This window comes from Papio anubis, chromosome 5 (assembly GCF_008728515.1).
Source record: "Papio anubis isolate 15944 chromosome 5, Panubis1.0, whole genome shotgun sequence".
In the NCBI taxonomy this organism is placed as follows: domain Eukaryota; kingdom Metazoa; phylum Chordata; class Mammalia; order Primates; family Cercopithecidae; genus Papio; species Papio anubis.
In genome coordinates, this window is record NC_044980.1 from 108648639 (window position 1) to 108667999 (window position 19361).

A 19361-nucleotide genomic window follows, 5' to 3' on the forward strand; every position below is an offset into this window, starting at 1 on the left:
TGCTTAGAGCAGGAAGAGCAAACTTGAATGCATATGCAGGCTTTGCAGGTAACAAATAATGGAAATAGGTGAGTTTGGGACTGCAGCAGATTGGAGGGCCAGCCCATTTAAGAGGCAAACCCTAGCCTAGCCAACTAATACCAATAAAAATGCAGTGCAGACCAAGTGTTCTAGATAATTCAAATTTTGAGCAGCTAGAATCCCTCAACTTCTACAAAATCTCCAGTTTTTACATGTTGAAAACCAATCCATATTTAAACACATACATGTATAGACACACAATTTTCAGGCAACACTGACCATGTCTGAGCCACACTACAGCCAGAGGCTCTCAGGTTGGTGTCTCTGACCAACTAGTGAAGATATTAATTAAGTCCAAAAAGGTAAGTTGTTTTTGAATGTTTTTTGGCTCTCTCATATTCTTACATCATAAAAGCATCTGTCACAGTGCTTTTGTACATCTAAATCTACGAAACTGATTTATGGGAAGTTTGTATCACGTTAATCAGAAAGACAACTTCAAATTGTGTTCAAATCCACTTTATTAAAATTATTTTGCAATTTTAGCCGTACAAAATCTTTGACTATGACCATGGGACACAGACGTGAGTTTATGTTTTGGTTTGTTGTGGTTTGGGGAGCACGTACTTTTCTAAATCCTCTGCACTTCCTTTCATTACCCAATGGCAGAGTGCTGTAAGTTCCTCTCTATTATTCAAAGAAATTCGTACGGTAAGACTCAAAAAATAAAATCTACAGATTCACAAAATTATCTTCCAATATTAAGAACATACAAAGTATACTAAAGACATCTACGGTTAGTCCTCCAGGTAACAAAGCAAGCATTTGATGTTTGAGGTTTCTGTTTTTACTTCTTGCTAATTACAGTTCAGAGACCAAAGTATTTCCAAAAGCTATGAAAACCCTCACTGACGCTCATAGTATGGATTCAATGGAATCAGAGGATAGAACTAGGAGAGCACTTGAAAACTTGCCTTTAAAAATCACAAGACTTTCTTTTCCTTAGTGGGACTTTTCTTCTGCAGTAGCTGAGGGCACTACTTGCTTACTTAATGCTTATAATTAGCATCTGCCTTACAGTAGATCTAAGTATTGGCTTATTTAAGTACATTACTGGATAGCACATGGTAGGTAGCCTTTTTGTCCAAGGCAAACATACAGCGAGGCTTAAAGTAAAACCTCGGAGGGTTTGGTGATCCTTAATTGTTCTCCAGTGAGCCCGAAGTTGCCTGTAAAAAAGGGAAAAAAAGAAAGCTGTGTAAGAATCTTTACAAAAGATATTTTAGTTCGTTCTAAATAGTTCTGCTTTTGTAGCAGTGTATGAAAACTCAGCAAGGGCAAGGGAGCCTTGTTTTTCCTGCAATAAGAATATCTCTTAGGGTTTGGAATGTGGAAGATAAAGATGAAGTGGGGTGATAATGAGAAAATTCTGCCCTGGCTTCCCTCAGAGGCTGTGCTTTCACTAAGACTCATAAGGATTGTTTTGGTCTCCATTTTCACACATTGTCTATTTCTGGATATTCTGATAATTAAATAAAGACTATTCCTCTAAATGACAAACTTATTTCAGAGGTAGAAGACTGCCCTGCTATATTAGTGTTGGTTGCCTTTTTATTTTTAGTGGGAAATGCTTATTTCTCAAGGAGGAACTTGTTAGTATAGTTTATTCTTATTTGTGGCATAAATGGCATAACAACTCTAAGAATAAGCAACCTTGGCAAACAAAACAGACAATTTTCTTTAGTTATATCATCAGAATAACCTTTACAAAGGTTGACTATGCAACTTATTCCTGTTGGCCCAGCAAATTAGACCTATGAATAGTAAGTTATGGCAGTAAGAGATATATCAAATAATAGTTTTCACTCTTATTTCCCAAGTAAATGAAAACATTTTAAGCACACATTTTGAAGTTTCTCAAATAATCTTTGGATCTAACATAATAAGTTTCTAAAAATAAATTGAAGAGATAGTCTCTAAAGTTAAATAAAACAATCAAGATATATTGGGCCTTACCCATGAGTTAAGACTCATCTCATTCTTTGCATACATATAGTGTAATAGTGCCAACCTACAAAGCATTTAAACCTAGAAGAAATTATACTCACATATGGAGTTCTGATTCCAAATTTACTATGGAATGTCATGGTGACTTTGTTTTTATGTCCTGTTCTTTGATCAAAGGCATGGCACATATCGAAAGGTGGACTGTACAAGTGAAGGCTCATGGCAGGTTCCGTATGGCTGATGTTCTCTACTCGATGTAAGCCAATGGAATCTAAACAATACCCAGGAGAGAAAAATAGATAAAGGAGCCTAGACAACAGCTGTAGGTAAAATTTCTGTGAGTCATCTGAGATCATGAATCAATTTTGATGCAAATGGAATAGATATTAGAATTGAACTTGTACTTAAAGATAGTAAGTAACATGTATGCATTAGCCTCTGCTCCTTCCTGAAAACCCTCTCCAATGGCAGTAAAAAAATAAAAAAGACATCAATATACAAAGACAAAATAGGAAAAGAGAAAACACTAACAAAAATTTGAAAGCTTGGAAAGTAAGATGGATAGCTTTACAGAGCAGAGAAAGCTAAATCCTTAGCCACCCATGGGGAAAGTCAAGAAATAACCTGATTTATATCTTGAAACTCCAAATAGCACAGGAATTGACAGCACCAGGTTCTTACGGAAATGAGGGTAAAGATAGGGCTGTAGATATAAGAACTGGTTTAAAGCCTGTTTAAGAAGTAGAGTCTCAAAACCCTTTTACCAATTCTCTCTCTTCTTTCTTTTCAGCAGCAGACTAAGATCTAGTCTCTAGGTGTAAGAGATCAACTTGGGACTGATGGCAATCAGGTGAAAAACAGATGAATTAAACAAAAGCTTCCATCCTGAATGGTAAAAATCCCTGCTTTAGTCATCACCTAGCTGCAAGAATGCTGCCAGACAAGATTTTTCTTTCCAGGCAGAAGATAGGAAGCAGCTTCTCAGAGAATCTGACTGGCTCAAGAAAAAAGCTTTAAAGATATTGTCGCTGGAAGTTCCTGAAGGAAAAGGCTCTGCCAGACTATCAAAAAGTGAAATCCAGTTGACAAGCTCCACTCATGTTCAGGGTTACCAATTAATTTTTTTGTTCTTGGTTTTTAAATATTAGCAAATCGCCAAGGTCACCAGACATTTGAGCAAGGCCTTTAGTATGAAAGACAGAGGTCAGAGCAAACAAAAAAGCAACCTGCAACAGAGACTACTCAGGGGAAGTGTTCAAAAGCCTATCATTAACTTTTTCCCAGAAATAAGAGAAAATACCATAAAGGGGACCATAATACAAAAAGAGGTTGAAGAAACAGAAACCAGAAAAGAGTTGGCAGGAAATGCTGAGGAAGACTCAAAGAACAAAAGGACAAAGACAGAAAATAGAAAAGAAAGAGAAAAAAAATGAGGAACCGTTCAAGAGGTTTAATATCTAAATAGGAGTTTCAGAAATAGAATTTTAAAATAAATTCAAAGAAATAACCTGTGAATGTTTTCCTGAGTTGAAGGACATGAACTCCCAGATTTAAAAACCCACTGAGTACCCAGCACAATGAATGAGTCATCAAACAAGACACATCACTACGAAATTTCAGAATACTGGGGATAGAGAGAAGGCACCAAAAGAGAAGGTCCCAAAAGTTTTTAGAAAGAAAAAAAAAGGTTTCATAGAAAGATTCAATAATTAGAATGGCACCAGGTTTTTCTTTGTTTTGTTTTTGTTTTTTTGGGGGAAAAAAAAAAAAAAAAAGACAGGGTCTCATTCTGCTGTCCAGGATGAAGTAAAGCAGTGGGATCTTGGCTCACTGCAGCCTCCACCTCCCGGTCTCAAGTGATCCTCTCACTCAGCTTCCCAAGTAGCTGGGACATAGGCACCTGCCACCAAGCCCTGCTAATTTTTGTGGTTTTGGTAGAGATGGGGTTTCAACATGTTGCCCAGGCTGTTCTTGAACTCCTGGGCTCAAGCAATTCTTCCATCTTAGCCTCCCAAAGTGCTGGGATTAGAGGTGTGAGTCACCACACCCAGCCAGCACTAGCCTTCTGATAAGAACACTAGAAACTAAAAGACAAAGGAATTACCCTCATGGTTATGAGGGAAGATGTTTACCAGGTGATAATCCATACCTAGCTAAATTATCAATCAAGTTGTAAGGGTTGAATACAGAGATTTTTAAATACATGGGGTCTTAAAAATTTACCTTCCATGAATCCTTTCTTGTGAAGCCATTGGAGCATATGCTCCACCAAAACAAGGGCATCAACCAAGAATGAAAAAAAATCATGAGATCAGGAAAGAGGGGATCCAGCCACAGGAAACAGCAAAGGGAAAGCTTGAGAGAATGTAAGGCTTACATTGTAAGGAATCTCAGGAACACAGCTCACCCTGGGCCTAGAGATCAACCAATCTGTGCTGAAGCAGTCAAGAGGCCCTGGGAGAGAGAGCTTCAAGAAGATTTAAACACACACACACACACACACACACAAAATAAAAAAACAAGATGAAATACTCAATTAAAAATGTTAATAAACTTACATAGTTACAAGAAAGTTTCAAGGATTAATCAAGTAATGAATTTAGTGTAACTAATGTAGGCAACCCATGTGGCTTTGTGCTTTCTTCATGATCTAGCTCCATGAGTGCGCATCATAAAGAATGAAGCATAGAACCAGAAGACTTAAGTTCTACTTCTAGCTAATTAGCGAAGCTATCTTTGAACAAGTCACACCTTCTAGGATCTTTCATTTTCCTTATTTCTGAAACTGGGGCCTAATTCTCAGATCTGCAAATTCTTTGATCCTGTAGCTTGTTGCGTTCATAATATACTGGCTTAAGCATAGTTTTGAACAACTGTTCACCACTGCAGGTTCATGCATTATCTAATGCATGCTGACAATCCTGCAAGCAAAGACCCTGCAAAAACAAGTTGCCCATCCTTTAGAGAAGCTCCTATTAATAATCCAGGCATTATTATTATATTTTGATCTTTGCTTCTTTTTCCTTTATGGTCATGGTGTACCCTCTGTCACAGTAATACTGGACTTTTCTTGGGGATATTTATGAAGGACAGTTAGGTCCAGGCCCTGTCGACCTTTTGCCCATTACAATAGGCAACTAGGTCTCCTTGCCCCAGTCCTCCCTTCTCCTCCACCCTATGTTGCATGCTGCTACCAAATCAATCAAGATATTCCCAATTACAACTCTGCTGACCAAACAAAGTCCTTACTTTTAGCTGGTCTTGCAGGCCCATACCCTGAGCTCACTTTACTCTCCTGCTAATCCACTGACCAAACCCATTCTTCTTTCTTTACTTCCCCCAATGCTGGAATAGTTTCCATTTTTCACAACGATTGTACCTTCACTTGTGCTCTTCCTTGTACTTGAAACATCCTTCCCCCTGATCACTATTCATCTCCACCCCTACTCCTGCATCTGTAAGAATCAGAGGTTGAAAATTTGCGGCTTTTAAGTTATTTGGGTAATTAGTCTACAGAATAATTAACATATCCCACCCAATACTTTACTGATTGGCAAAATTTCATATAAAATGCAGAATTTCCAACTTCTGTGGAGAAAGAAACCAGGCTGATTTCACTGGAGCTAGGTGGCCACTGCTGTCACCTTAGTATGAGGCTTGTATCTCCAGTTCATACCAGGCCTCACCACAGCTTTATCCCTGATGTATATCACTTCCTTATCTGTTTGGATTCTATAGGATTTTGCATTGAAGACCCTTGAAAAAGCTTACGTATTCTTAAAGATCTGACCTGTTTTCACAAGCACTCTGACTCCAGCTGGAAGTAATTATTCTGAAAGATGTGTGGCTTTATTGTGAATATACAGACAACAGACATTGTTCTTGGAAATCTGGTGTGCCTTATAGATAGCAAGCCTCACATTATTTGGGTAAATGAATCAGAGCTTCCTGCCACATAGGAAACTAACATCCTTGTGTTATGTGAATGAGGGAAAACTTCCCATACCATCTGACCTTTGCAAGTGACTTGCATACAGGCCAAATATCAAGGCCAGTAAGATTTATGAAAAAAAAAAACTAGCTTTGCCAAAAAAAGTCCCCCAAAACTCTATAATACTTTATATAGGTGAGGTACATGCTGAATAAGAGCATAGGTTTTTGAATCAAATTGCTTAGGATCAAATTCTGGTTGCCACTTAGAAGCTGAGTGACCTTGGACAAATTATTTTGATCTTCCTATGTACTGGCAACTTCATATGTAAATGGGAATAAAAAACTATCTGTCTCATATACATTTTTAATGAGCTTTTTGGAAAGTTACTATTCCTTTTAGGAATATGAAAGTTAATCACTGCCTCTCTTGAAAAGTATTTGGCTATCCCATATCTCATTTAGAAAAGATAATGACATCTTGGTAAGATATGTATAAATCACTAGCCAATAATGTGCTTTGTAAAATTTCCCTGGAGGATACTTTTTAGGTATGCTATACGTATTTTAGAAAAACAGAGACTAGCTAGCATTCTTAATTAGTTACAGAACATTTTGTTCTATTCTCTAACACAAAGCTAATGTTTCCAACTTGATCTGTTTTGTTGAAAGACTCCACTGAAGTAAATTCATATTTTATTTTAACTGTCTTGTCTTGGCAAGTAAATGACTTTTCAGTGGATACTAATCTGCATGCATATGTTTTCAATAAGTGATTCCAACCCAGGTTTAATGTTTAAGTCATTTCCAAATTATTTTAAATCATGACTCATGATCCAGGTTTTACTGCATAAAAAGTATAAGTAACCAATATTTCAGACAAAAGGTCATGGTTCTTCCCACTTGCCCTTAGAAAAAGAATAAGATGTTACCATTGATGTAGGCACACTGGTTTTCCCTCAAGACTCTTTCAGACTTCTTGACCATCTCATTGGATTTTTTGTCAGGCCAGGCAAATAATGTCTCCTTTAGATTTCCCTGTAGCATCTTCAGAAAGCAGTGGGAGTTGGTATGATCATGAATACTGCTACATGTACACAAAATGACAATCGAACTCAGTAGATGGTCTAGTGTCCAGACCTGCACTTAACAGTCTTCCCAGAACTGACACCTACATACCATCAATAAGCCATCTCCCCAGCCAAAATCCATTTCAGCTGAATTTTTAAAATGTTATCAATTTACAGTTCAACAATGTTCAGGGTAAAGTAATAATATGTCATCTATATCAATTCATATAAAAAGTACAATTTTGATGCATACCCCTACTAAAGAACAGTTTTATTAACTTTGTTATACTACTTTGATAATAGAAACACAAAACCAGCAACATTTTATCTTCCCCCAAATACATATAACTCACTTAAACTGGGCTAGAATTTGATTATGAAAGTACATTAGAGAAATTTTAGAAAGGATTAAGACAATCATCCACAGTAATTGTACCACATTGAGAAGATCCACTTAACATTTAATGTTTTTTTCCCCAAGGCTTTTCTCTTTTCTCCTTCCTTTGGCGAGCTGTAAGGAGAAAAGGTATCTGTATGTGTATTACCATCCTAAAGTTACACTGTACATAAAATGTTAACACTGTGCCAATTTAGAGTGCTCTACCTGTGATTACCTTCCAACACTGGTGGGAGAAAGTTAATTGGATTTGAGGAAACAAAGGATTTTTTTATGCAATCTTAGAGTAAATAGTATTTAAGTATATGAGGCACTCGTGGTTACAGGGTTAATTAAAATATATGTATCTTTATACATTTTGGGTATTCATTTCATATACTGAATTTCATTAATCTATATATGTACCATAAAAAGAATTTGTTTCCTAAATCCATGGAGCCTAGTCCCACTCTGGACATAATGTGCTTTCAAAAATATTCAGAGAATGAATGGAAACACTTCATTCCATATGAGTAAATAAATGCACTCTACAGACCTACTTTCTAAACACTTATAAATTCATGTTTCCTTTCATAAAAATGGATCTAAATTATTGCTTTTACCATTCTCAAAAGACTGAGAAAGATAGTAATACTTAGTTGATAATAAGACTGTCAAACGTGAAACTAAAGACAAATTAAGGAGCTAAGTTTCAAGGAAACAGTATAAACTGCCTTTTCAGTAAAGAAACTAAATAATTAACTTGAAGTAGAAAGCAATTTTCTGAATTTGCAATGCTTTTCTAGCTTCTCCATCCTTTGGTCTTTGGTCCCACGATTGTTTACACACCTCAAACGCCACAAATGTGAAGTGTAAACACAATTTCACATAAAATTTAACTCCATAGAAAACAGAGTATGGTTAACTTAAGGGGGTTACTTACCTCTTTTGATTTACTATTCATTTTGGGGGCTGCTTTTAATATGTGTGGTGTACGCGTGAATGCCCTGTGCTAATTCTCATGAGAATTTTTGTTGGGATTAGGGAACATTATGAACAAGTAATTAGAAAATGAGGGCTGGGTGTGGTGGCTCATACCTGTAATCCCAGCACTTTGGGATGTCGAGGTGGGTGGATCACCTGAAGTCAGGAGTTCAAGACCAGCCTAACCAGCATAGTGAAACCCCGTTTCTACTAAAAATACAAAATTAGCCAGGCAGGGTGGTGCATGCCTGTAATGCCAGCTACTCGGGAGGCTGAGGCAGGAGAATCACTTGAACCCGGGAGATGAGGTTGCATTGAGCCAAGATTGTGCCATTGCACTCCAGCCTGGGCAACAAGAGCGAAACGCCGTCTCAAAAAACATAAATAAATAAATAAATAAAAACAAAAAAAGAGATTTGTTAGTACTTGTGAGGCCTGTGGCTAGCCTGGTACTATACTTTTCATATGCTAGAACACATGCTGTAATAAATATCTGTGAATGAATAGTTATTTTACCTGCCATGTCCTTCACCCCAACAGAGAATCATCAGATTAAATTTTCCGTTTCCTTGATCCACAAGATTTCGGGTATACCTAAAAAAAAAAAACCAATATATTCACAAGTTTTAATTTGGTTGCTGAAACAAGCACTGGAAAAAGTAAGTGTGTCACCAAGTACCATTTATTCACAAATGTTAACATTTCCCCCTCTAAGCAATTTTGCATGCAGTTTTCTAATTAGAAATCCAACATAAATGAAAAATCCTTTTTCACAGTTAATTTTGAACTGCTGCATTTACAGAGGTAGCTGCTCAGTTTTAATTAATGGCACGGGAAAAATAACGGGAAAAAACCTAAAATTGCATGTTTCTCAATGTGACGGCCTCAAACTGCTGCAATAAGTTTCTCATAGAAAAATATTTCCAAAGTGCATTACTGGTTCAGGCAAGAATGTTGTTATTGCATTTTTTTTCTTTTTCTGCCTGTAGCTAAATCAGGACTTGAGAAACAAGATTTCATTAAATAGCTGTTCTAGAATTCTTAGTTTCACTAAAGCCTAGACACAAACCACATTCAAAGGCCCTTATAATGAAAAGTCTTCTGTGGGGGTTGATCTAAGTACCAGAACAAAGAAGACTACGTTAGTGAAGTAAAGAACCCTCTAAACCTCTTACAATTAGGAGAAACCAGTAACTGGCAAACACATACACACAGACACACATACCACAACCAGCCACCACCACCACCACCACCACCACCACCAACAAACTGCAAACCACGACCATAACGATAGCACCAGGAAAAAAGTAAAATCAACGTCAAAGTTTCTATTGGTCCAAGGTGTACTGCTGACAGCATCTAGTTAGCAAAGTTTCATAATTATGACATTCATTTAGGCTGTCACGTTAAAGAAAAGGGGTCTTTACTCCATTTTTGGGGAGTTTTTGTTCCCTTGGTCATCAGTTAACCCTTGTCTAGCATGCCCCTTCCATCCCGTCCCATTCCTCCCCACCCCCAGGTGCCCGAAGAGCACGATCCTATTAAGTGCTTTTTAGCCTCAGTTTTCTCTACTTTGTAGCTCTTTATGACCTAATAACAAGCTGTGCACAAAACCTTCAATTCACAGTAAACTGAGTTCCTGCAGAAGGAACTCACAAGTCTTAGGATAATCTTTCTTGCTTCTCTAAGGCTTCTTTCAAAGAATTCACAGCCTGGCCCACACTGGAGCATATTCTGTCTTGATTCTTCTGCACTGGCCCTCCCGAAGTCGGAGAACAGAATCCCTTACAGAGCTAGGCATCTATTTAACGCAAAAAATACTGTAGAATTGAATTCTCTCCCATCTCCTGTCTTCCCACAACTGCCTGCTCAGGACTACATCCATTATGTTAATGAGCTGTACTTCAGATATCTGTGAAAAGACCAATCAACCCGACTGGTTGCCCTTCAAAAGGTTTAGAGTTTGTCAATCAAGACTACTTCAAGGTCCTTGAAAATACACTTGTTCTAAAGATTAAAGATTAAAAACGGTTACAACCTGTCCTGGTTTAATAGTGGTTTAGAGTGTAGGCTCTGGAACAATAATGCTAACCCTGCTACTCGATAGAAGACCTAGTGCAAGTTATTCAACCTCTTCATTGCCTACCATTCTTCATATGTGTCAAGTAACTGGAAGACTACCTGTCCGATAACAAATCTTCAATTACCTGGAGCAAATGCAAGAAAATTTAAAAGCTAGACTCTCTGGTAGCTTTCACCGCTACAGAAGCGCTCTACCAGGAACTGAGCTGACAGGAGCCAAAGGAATTTCCTCAAGTCACTTGTATATGAAAAATGGGATCCTTAGTGGGCTTCACTTTTTCTATTTCAAATCCTAAAATACAGTTGAAACCGCCCATGCCAACAAAACTTTACCAAATATCCTATCTGTTAAACAGTGACTAAAAGAAACTGCTCCCAAGAAAAACGAACTTATTTCTTTCCTTATTTTCTTTCACTTACCCCTTTCTCCCAACCCTAAACCCAAAAAACCATAAAGACTGATGCGCTGGCTGCTCAGAAAAACTAGAACCTCTCACACTTCGGGGTGATTAAATTTTACCTCTGGCCCCGGAGGATTGGTAGACAGATTCAACTTAATCACCAAGCCAAGCAGGGGCTGCAAAAAAGTCAGCTTACCAGGGCACCTCACTCAAATACATCTGGGAAGTAGGAGTCTTTAATTTACATTGTAGATGCTCAGAACCAAGGATAAGAGAAATCAGATCGTTTGGGGGCTGAAAAAAAACGACGGTCGAATATTCAATTTGCGAAACCTGGCAGTGGTTTGAATAAACCCGCAGTCGGGGAAGTTGGTTTGGGAAAGGGAACAGCAGAAATTGCGTAGTGGCAGCTGACGGCCACAAGAAGCTATTTTACATGAGTAAAAATGCCTGCTATAAGGTGCCCGGTTGCAGGCGACAGAAGGCGCAGTGACGGAGAACTGACGTGGGTGACTTGTCTTCTTCATCATCACCCACTTCTCCCGACGGCTGATGTAGTGCTCTCCTGGGAGCACCCTCCGCTAGTACCGCCAGACAGTTCCTTAAGCTGCCAGGCGGGCCGGAACCTGAGTGCGGTCTCTCCGCATCTCCGGGCCGGGGGCTAACGATGGCTTGGGAGTGTGGGCACTGCTCCCGAGGCCAGGGGCAGGAGGACTGGTGGTTTGGAAGCAGAGGGGTTTGCGGGAGAGAAGAGAACAGAAAGTCTCGCAGACGCACTGTGACCTCCCTTCCCAGCGCCTGCCCGCAGTCCCCCGCCGGAGGCCAGCAAGGCCAGTATGATCCACCTTCCGCCTGCGCTGTGGCCGCGGAGCCCCAAGCGAGTCGTGCCAGCCCCGCGGCTCGCCAGCGAGGGGGCGAGCGGCTGGCGCAGCGCGGCCGGAGCTTCCCGAGCCAGTCACATTGGGCTGCGTGCCCCACGTCCATTCCTCCTCAGACTGGGCGAGTGGGCGCCGCCTGGCCTTGAGGCTGCAGCGCGCTCACCTGTACTGGTCGAACTTGGCGTACATAGCCCACTCGGTGGGGTCGCTCTCGTAGGCTTCCATGATGGCCTGCACCTCCTCTACATTGACCTCATCGCCGGCGAAGAGCCGGTGCAGGATGCGGATCAGATCGGCCAGGGTCCGTGGCTTCAGCACCTCGGTCTGCTCCATCTCGTGCGGAGCCGGCTGCGTGCGCGTCTCACTGCTGGGCTGCGGTGAGAGTAGCTGAGCCAAACAAGGAGCTGGGGGCGAGGGAGCCTAACAGCCCGCTAGACCGCTAAGCAGACACACGCACAAACCCAGCGTTCGAGTGCCAAAACGTAAGGATGTCGTCGCAAAGACAGCAAGAGACCCCCCCCCCCCCCGCCGCTGGCAGCGCAGTGGATCCGGGCTCGTTAGAGATGCGGCGCGCACATAAATCAGGTTCAGATCTATGGGGTTCACCCTCCCAGGCCCCTTTTAAGCGCTTGGAGTCACTAGGAATGTACCAACGGCCCTTGGAGGGTGGACGAGGCGGAGAGCCACCCAAGAAAGAGGGCGGAGGCGGGGAGACTCTGCGGACACGGACCACGCGCATATGCCCTGCTTCCCCGGACTCCGCGCCTTCCCAAGAGCCCCGTTGTCTCCAGCGTCCCAGGGCTCGCGTGGGCTCAGCGCAATCTCTCCCCTACTTTTGCGGCGCGTTTTAGCCGTCCGGCCTAACGCATCTCCCCGCTCCACCTCCGCCGCTGTGGTTCGCGACGCTGGGACGTAGACCAAAAGGGTCGGCGGAGATGGCTGCGGGGGTGGACGCTGAGTAAAGAAGGAAAAGAAAAGGGAAGGAGAGGGACATTTCTTCAAACGGAGAATTGTGAGGAGCCTGCGAAGACTGAGGATGGATTCCACTCCTAGGCCGGAGAGCGCCTGTTTTGTCAATTGAAACTATCCAGAATACGCCCCAGGCTGGGTGGAAATAAGTCGAAGACATATATACACACACACACACACACACACACACACACACCTTCCGTCAAAATATATTTAAGTATACACACACATATTTTTTGAAATGTGTAGTGAAATATATTTTGACAAAGGAGACTCGGGTCTCTAGTAAGACAATTAGTGAAACGGTGGAAAACCAAGAACTCTTTGATTTTAAAATCAAATATCTTCTTTTAAAAAAAGAATATATATATATATATATTTTGCCAAAATATATTTAAGTACATACACATATTTTTAAAAATGTGTACTGAAATACATTTTGGCAAAGGAGACTCGGGTCTCTAGTAAGACAAGTAGTGAAACGCTGGAAAACCAGGAACTCTTTGATTTTAAAATCAAATATTTTCTTTAAAAAAAAATCCAGTGCACAGAGCGAGACTCCGAGACTCCGTCTCAAAAAAAAAAAAAAAAAAAAAAAAATCTAGTGCAAAGAATCTGGTATTTCATTTGATGGTGTAAAAGGGGGCTTTTTCTGAGGGGATGGGGCTCTGACGCAATAATTTCAGAGGCTCTAATTAGATTTGAATCTCTCAAGCATGTGCTTGAAGGAGCCTGCTATAAGGAAACACGTTTCTACGTCATGCATAGCACCTAACACTTTGGGAACAACACAAATCAAGTAAAGTAGCATTTAAATGAGAAAGATGTTAAAGACGGAGGAAATGCAAGTGTAGATTTCTTTCTTCTTATATGGATGGACCCAGGGAATAATTTGGATTTAAGGTTACTAAAGTTCTAGACTTCTGAAGACCTGTTTTTTTTCTAGACTATGATCACCCTCCCTCGTGTATATACATGTATACAATGAAATTGACTTGTGCCAGGTAGTCTTAAACATCTCTGGTAAAACTCGCTACATTATATTCTAACAGAGTTGTTAAAAGCTCAATCACCTATTGTTCAAAAATGGCTATAGGTAGAAAGCGTTCCAGAAGCCAGCTTTGGTAATGTGTGTTGCTGCCCGGTAGTGAATTAACAAAGTATTTTGTGACAGAGTAACCTGTAAACTTTTCATTGTTTACTCAAATTGTTTTTTATTCTTGGCAATGTTTTCTACTGAGTCTCTTAATTCATTTCAGCTAATGTAATCCATAAATATTTGGAATGAACAACAAAAAAAGTAAGCACAATTTATCTTTTCTACATTTTACTTGATAAAACTTCTAAATTTTTCTGGCAATTTCATTTTTCTTTCTCTGACTCCTCTTTTTCTTTTTAAATTTTTATGAAAGCAATATATTCACATAGTTAAAAAAAAAAATCAGTAGTACTGGAAGGTCAATGAAAAGCAGCAGGTCCTTTTAACCATTCCCGACGATCTGTCCTGTACTTAAAGAGTCAGTCTCTTAACTCTTCTAACTATTCCTTGTGGTAGTTACTTCCTTTTTCCAAAAATAGGCTTTTTTTGTTTGTTTGTTTCAGCAATTTTAGATATTATCTAGTCATTTTACATTATGAAAGCTCCACTCGTTTATTATTCATTCATTAATTTATTCAACAAATGTCTTTTTGGGTGAATACAAATTTTCATTTCACCTGAGTAAATACCTAGGAGTGAGACTGCTGGGCCATTTAGTCAATGCATGTTCAACTTTGCAAGAAATTGACAAACTAATTTGCAAAGGGTCTGTGCCATTTCGCATTCTCAACAGCAATGTATGAGTTCTAGTTGCCCTGCATCCTCACCAAGTATTGTCAGTTTTACCGATTTTGGTCAAATAGGGGTGTGCTGATATCGCATTGTGTTGTTCATTTTCTATATCTCTAATTATTATGGGCAGCTCTTTGTTCTTAGAGCTCCCAAGTTGGTGGCCGGCCGCTCCCAAGATGGCAACAAGCCTTTTGTTCTCTGACTTGGGGTTCTTGGCCTCACGGATTCCAAGGAATGAAACCTTGGGCCATGTGGTGAGTATTATAGCTCTATTAGAAGCCGTGGGTCACAGAAGAGAACCATGGAACCCAGCGACTAGTGTTCAGCTTAATTAGGACTAACCGGGGCACTTAGCCATGCAGGAACAATGGCGAGCCTTTAGTCCAATCGGGATTGGCAGTGGGCGCCTCACTGGATCAGAAAAGCAGTAGACACCCTGCCTGATCTGGAGGGGTGGAAGTCAGTGGCGGGTCTGTGATGGTGGCAAACAGCAGTGGTGGACAGCAAGCGAAAGCTCAGCCTGAGCCGTAACAAACACAGACCAGAAGAATGTGCAGTTGCAAGATTTAATAGAGTGAAAACAGAGCTCCCATACAATGGGAGAGCGCCCAAAGAGGGTTGCCACTCCCTGCTTGAATGCCTGGGTTTATATCCTGATCATTGTCCCTCCCCCGTGCTCTCAGGCAATATATGATTTGACTATTTCTTTACCTCCTGCTTTAGCCTAATTTGTATTTTAGTGAGCCCTCTTTACTACCTGATGGTTGGGTATGAGCTGAGTTACAAGCCCCATGTTTAAAGGTAGTTGCAGTACCTTTCACAGCTAGGCTTAGGAATTCTTAGTTGGCCTAGGAAATCGAGCTAGTCCTGTCTTTCATAATGACTAATGATGCTGAGCATATCTTTATGTGATTGGTTATTTGTAAATAATTTTTGATGAAATATCCAAGTATTTTGTCCATTTAAAAATTATATTATTGTTGGGTTTTAAGAGTTTATTATATATTCTAGAAACAAGTCAGATGTGTGATTGGTATATATTTTCTCCCAGTCTGTGACTTGTCTCTGTTTGTTTGGACAAAGGTCTTGCTCTGTCACTGAGGCTGGACACTGAGTGGAGCCATTGGCTCACTGCAGCTTTCAACACCTGAGCTCAAGCAAGCCTACTGCCTTCGCCTCCCGAGTGGCAGGGACTACAAGCGTGCACCACTACACTTGGCTAATTTTTAATTTTTTTGTAGATGTGATTTTGTTATGTTGCACAGGCTGGGCTTGAACTACTAGGCTTAAGTGACTTCCTGCCTCAGCCTCCTGAAGTGTTGAGATTATAGGCGTGAGCTACTGTGCGTAGCTACTCTTTTCAACTTTTTAGATTCAGGGGTTACATGTGCAGGTTACCTGGGTATACTGTGTGATGCTGAGGTTTCTGGTATGAATGTTATTGTCACCTAGGTACTGAGCATAGTATCCAACAGTTTCAACCCTTGCTCTCCCCCATCCTCCCTCTAGTTGTCCCCAGTGTCTATTGTTGCCATCTTTATGTCCATCTAACTCCTCCTCTTGACCTTCAAAGACCTCAAGGAACTTTATTAATATAGTGATATTGACACATTTTTATTGTTTCTTCTCTCAACTCCCTCCCTTCCCCCACACCCAGGATTTCATTGATCGTCTGTATGTGGATGCCTCCCACAGTCCCTTAGTTTTACATGCAGACTGCAATCTCCAGCACCTCTTCGCACCTCAGATGCAGTATGTGTGAAACTCCTCTCAAGAATGCTCGCCCAAACTCCTAAAGGTTCTATTTCTGCAATGAGGCACCCAGGCTCAAAAACCTCATCCATTGCTGCCTACTCCTTCCTTGCATCATTATCCAGAGCCCATTCAACCAATTGCCAAGTTTTGTATCTCCTTATCATTTTCCCTACTTTGTATTCTTATTGCTATTCCACTATTCAAAACCTCTATTCGATTTTGGCTGGATTATGGCACTGGCCTCTGAACTGGATTCCTTGGTTCCAGCTTTCTCCCATAGGTATCCTTTATTCACAATCACTTGATTAATTAGCCTAAAGCACAGAACTGATGATGTTGTTTCCTGGTCACATTCTTCCAATAACTCTTTCCTATACAATAGGTCTTATTAGCCTGGCATTAATTTTTTTTTTTCATATTTTGGCTGTAAACTACCTTTCTTGATATTTTGCCCTTTATTCTTTTTCTTTATGAATATATCTTTCAGCCAAATTGAATGTGCTTACCAAATCCATTGTTTTGCTTAAGCTTTTCCTTCTGCTTGAATCCTAGCCAGCCATTTCAACATGTCCCAATCTTATTTTAAGATCCAGCTTTTACTTTCCTGTCAAATGAGCCATCTCTCCTCCTCCTGAACAATGGAACAATCACTATCTTTCTTATGGCACTTACCATTTCTCAGCATGTGTTGCAATTACTTATGTGGATCACTTTGACAGTGAGAACCTTTAAGACAAGCTCCTCTTACATTTTATTTTTATATCACCATCAGTGCCTAGTGCATAGTATTTTGTGCAGGTTAGGCACAAATAGAAATATTTGTTAAGTGTATGCATAAATGAAGTTAGTAAAAACATATTGGCTAGAGTAACTCATCTAGTTCCTCATTCCTCTTTAAGGATCCTAGGGTTGTGATTTCAAATCCAGAAAAGACTTTTTTCAGGTTGTTTCTTTGCAAAGGACATCTGAATTCTTCCCAACAGTTGCATATTGTAACCTAACTATAGTCATCTAAAAAAGTTGACATTATAGACTCTATTAACATAAGTAGAATACCTAGATCCAGAGAGGTAGCTCTACTGTACTCTGAATTGCCCAGGGCAATCAATGACTGTCACGTTTTCAGACAGACATTTCAGACAGACATGGTGGTAGATATACAGAGAAGGGAACTATCCAACATATTTTAAAAAGCATGTACTATATGCCAGACACTGCTAACAAAACTAAGCCACTGCCCTCGGAGGGCTTACATTTTAATGGGGTTGGGTTGGTAGGAGGAGCACACCAACAAATATTGTATGCAGCATACGTGGAGAAACGGACATACAAACACTTTATAAAATATACAATGGAGAAAAATAAAACGGGAAGTTGGGTATGTAGAGTGGCAAGTTGCTGTTTTAGAGGGAGTTCAGGGGAACATTTCCTTGAGGTGGTATTTGAGCAAGACCTGAATATTAGTAAGACATTTGTCTAGGGCAAGTTTCCAGGTGGAAGAACCAGTAAATCCAACAGCCCTGGGATTGGAGAAAGCTTAGTGTTTGAGTGACAGCATTTGAGTGGCAGAGTATGCGGAAGTGATGACTACATATCACGTAGGCCAAGGTAAAGACTTCGGCTTTTACACCAATATAGAAAGCCACTGGGATTCTAGGGGAGGATAGAGTAGATACAGAGGAACTAACCAGTTAGCTGTTACAATTTGAGTGAAAAAAAATATGATGATGGCTCTGTCCACAGCGGTAGCAGATGAGAAATGGCTGGACCCTGAACATGTTTTGCAGGTAAAGCAGTCAGGCTTTAAAATTTTTATGGATACATAAATGTACATATATATGGGGTACATGTGAAATTTTGATACAAGCATACAATATGTAGTGATCAAATAAGAGTAACTGAAATATCCATCACCTCAAAGCATGTCTCATCCTTTGTGTTATGAACATTCCAACTCTACTTTTCTAGTTATTTTTTGAAATATACATTAACTAGAGTCACTCAATTGTGCTACCCAACGCTAGATCTTTTTTCCTTCTAACTGTATTTTTTTACTCATTAAGCAACTTTTTATTATTCCCCTTTTCTTACTACCCCTCCCAGCATCTGGTAACCATCATCTACACTCTATTTCCATAAAAGCAATTTTATTTTAAAGTTCTGTGATACATGTGCTGAACGTGCAGGTTTGTTAAATAGGTGCCATTGTAGTTTGCTACACCTATCAACCCATCATCTAGGTTTTAACCTCCACATGCATTACGTGTTTGTCCTAATGCTCTCTCTCCTCTTGCCCCCCACCCAACCCCCCCCACCCACCCACAGGCCCTGGTGTGTGATGTTCCCCTTTGTGTCCGTGCGTTCTCATTGTTCACCTCCCACTTATGAATGAGAACATGTGGTGTTTGGTTTTCCGTTACAGTGTTAGTTTGCTGAGGATGATGGTTTCCAGCTTCATCCATGTCCCTGCAAAGGACATAAACTTACTCTTTTTTATGGCTGCATAGTATTCCATGGTGTATATGTGCCACATTTTTTTAATCCAGTCTATCACTGATAGAAATTTGGGTTGGTTCCAAGTCTTTGGTATTGTGAACAATGCTGCAATAAACGTACGTTTGCATGTGTCTTTATAGAATGATTTATCATCCTTTGGGTATATACTCAGTAATTGGATTGCTGGGTCAAATGGTATTTCTGGTTCTAGATCCTTGAGGAATCACCACACTGTCTTCCACAATGAACTAATTTACACTCCTACCAACAGTGTAAAAGTGTTCCTATTTCTCCACATCCTCATCAGCATCTGTTGTTTCCAGGTTTTTTTAATGCTTGCCATTCTAACTGGTGTGAGATGCTATCTCATTGTGGTTTTGATGTGCATTTCTCCAAGTGACCAGTCATGATGAGCTCTTTTTCATGTTTCCTGGCTGCATAAATATCTTCTTTTGAGAAGTGTCTGTTCATATCCTTTGCCAACTTTTTGATGGGGTTGATTTTTCTTGCAAATTTGTTTAAGTTCCTTGTAGATTCTGGATATTGGACCTTTGTCAAATG

General features: G+C 40.1%; 1 protein-coding gene across 1 annotated transcript; it reads right to left on the bottom strand.

The window, feature by feature from the left end:
- Positions 1-524: 524 nt before the first annotated feature.
- CDO1 (cysteine dioxygenase type 1) lies at positions 525-12636 on the bottom strand. Its single transcript, XM_003900012.4, has 5 exons — positions 11913-12636; positions 8905-8982; positions 6891-7045; positions 2130-2299; positions 525-1250 (listed from the first exon to the last, which is right to left on the bottom strand). Exons 1-5 carry the CDS (start codon positions 12080-12082, stop codon positions 1221-1223), a joined length of 603 nt encoding a protein of 200 aa, XP_003900061.1. The 5' UTR covers positions 12083-12636; the 3' UTR covers positions 525-1220.
- Between the last annotated feature and the right edge of the window lie 6725 nt (positions 12637-19361).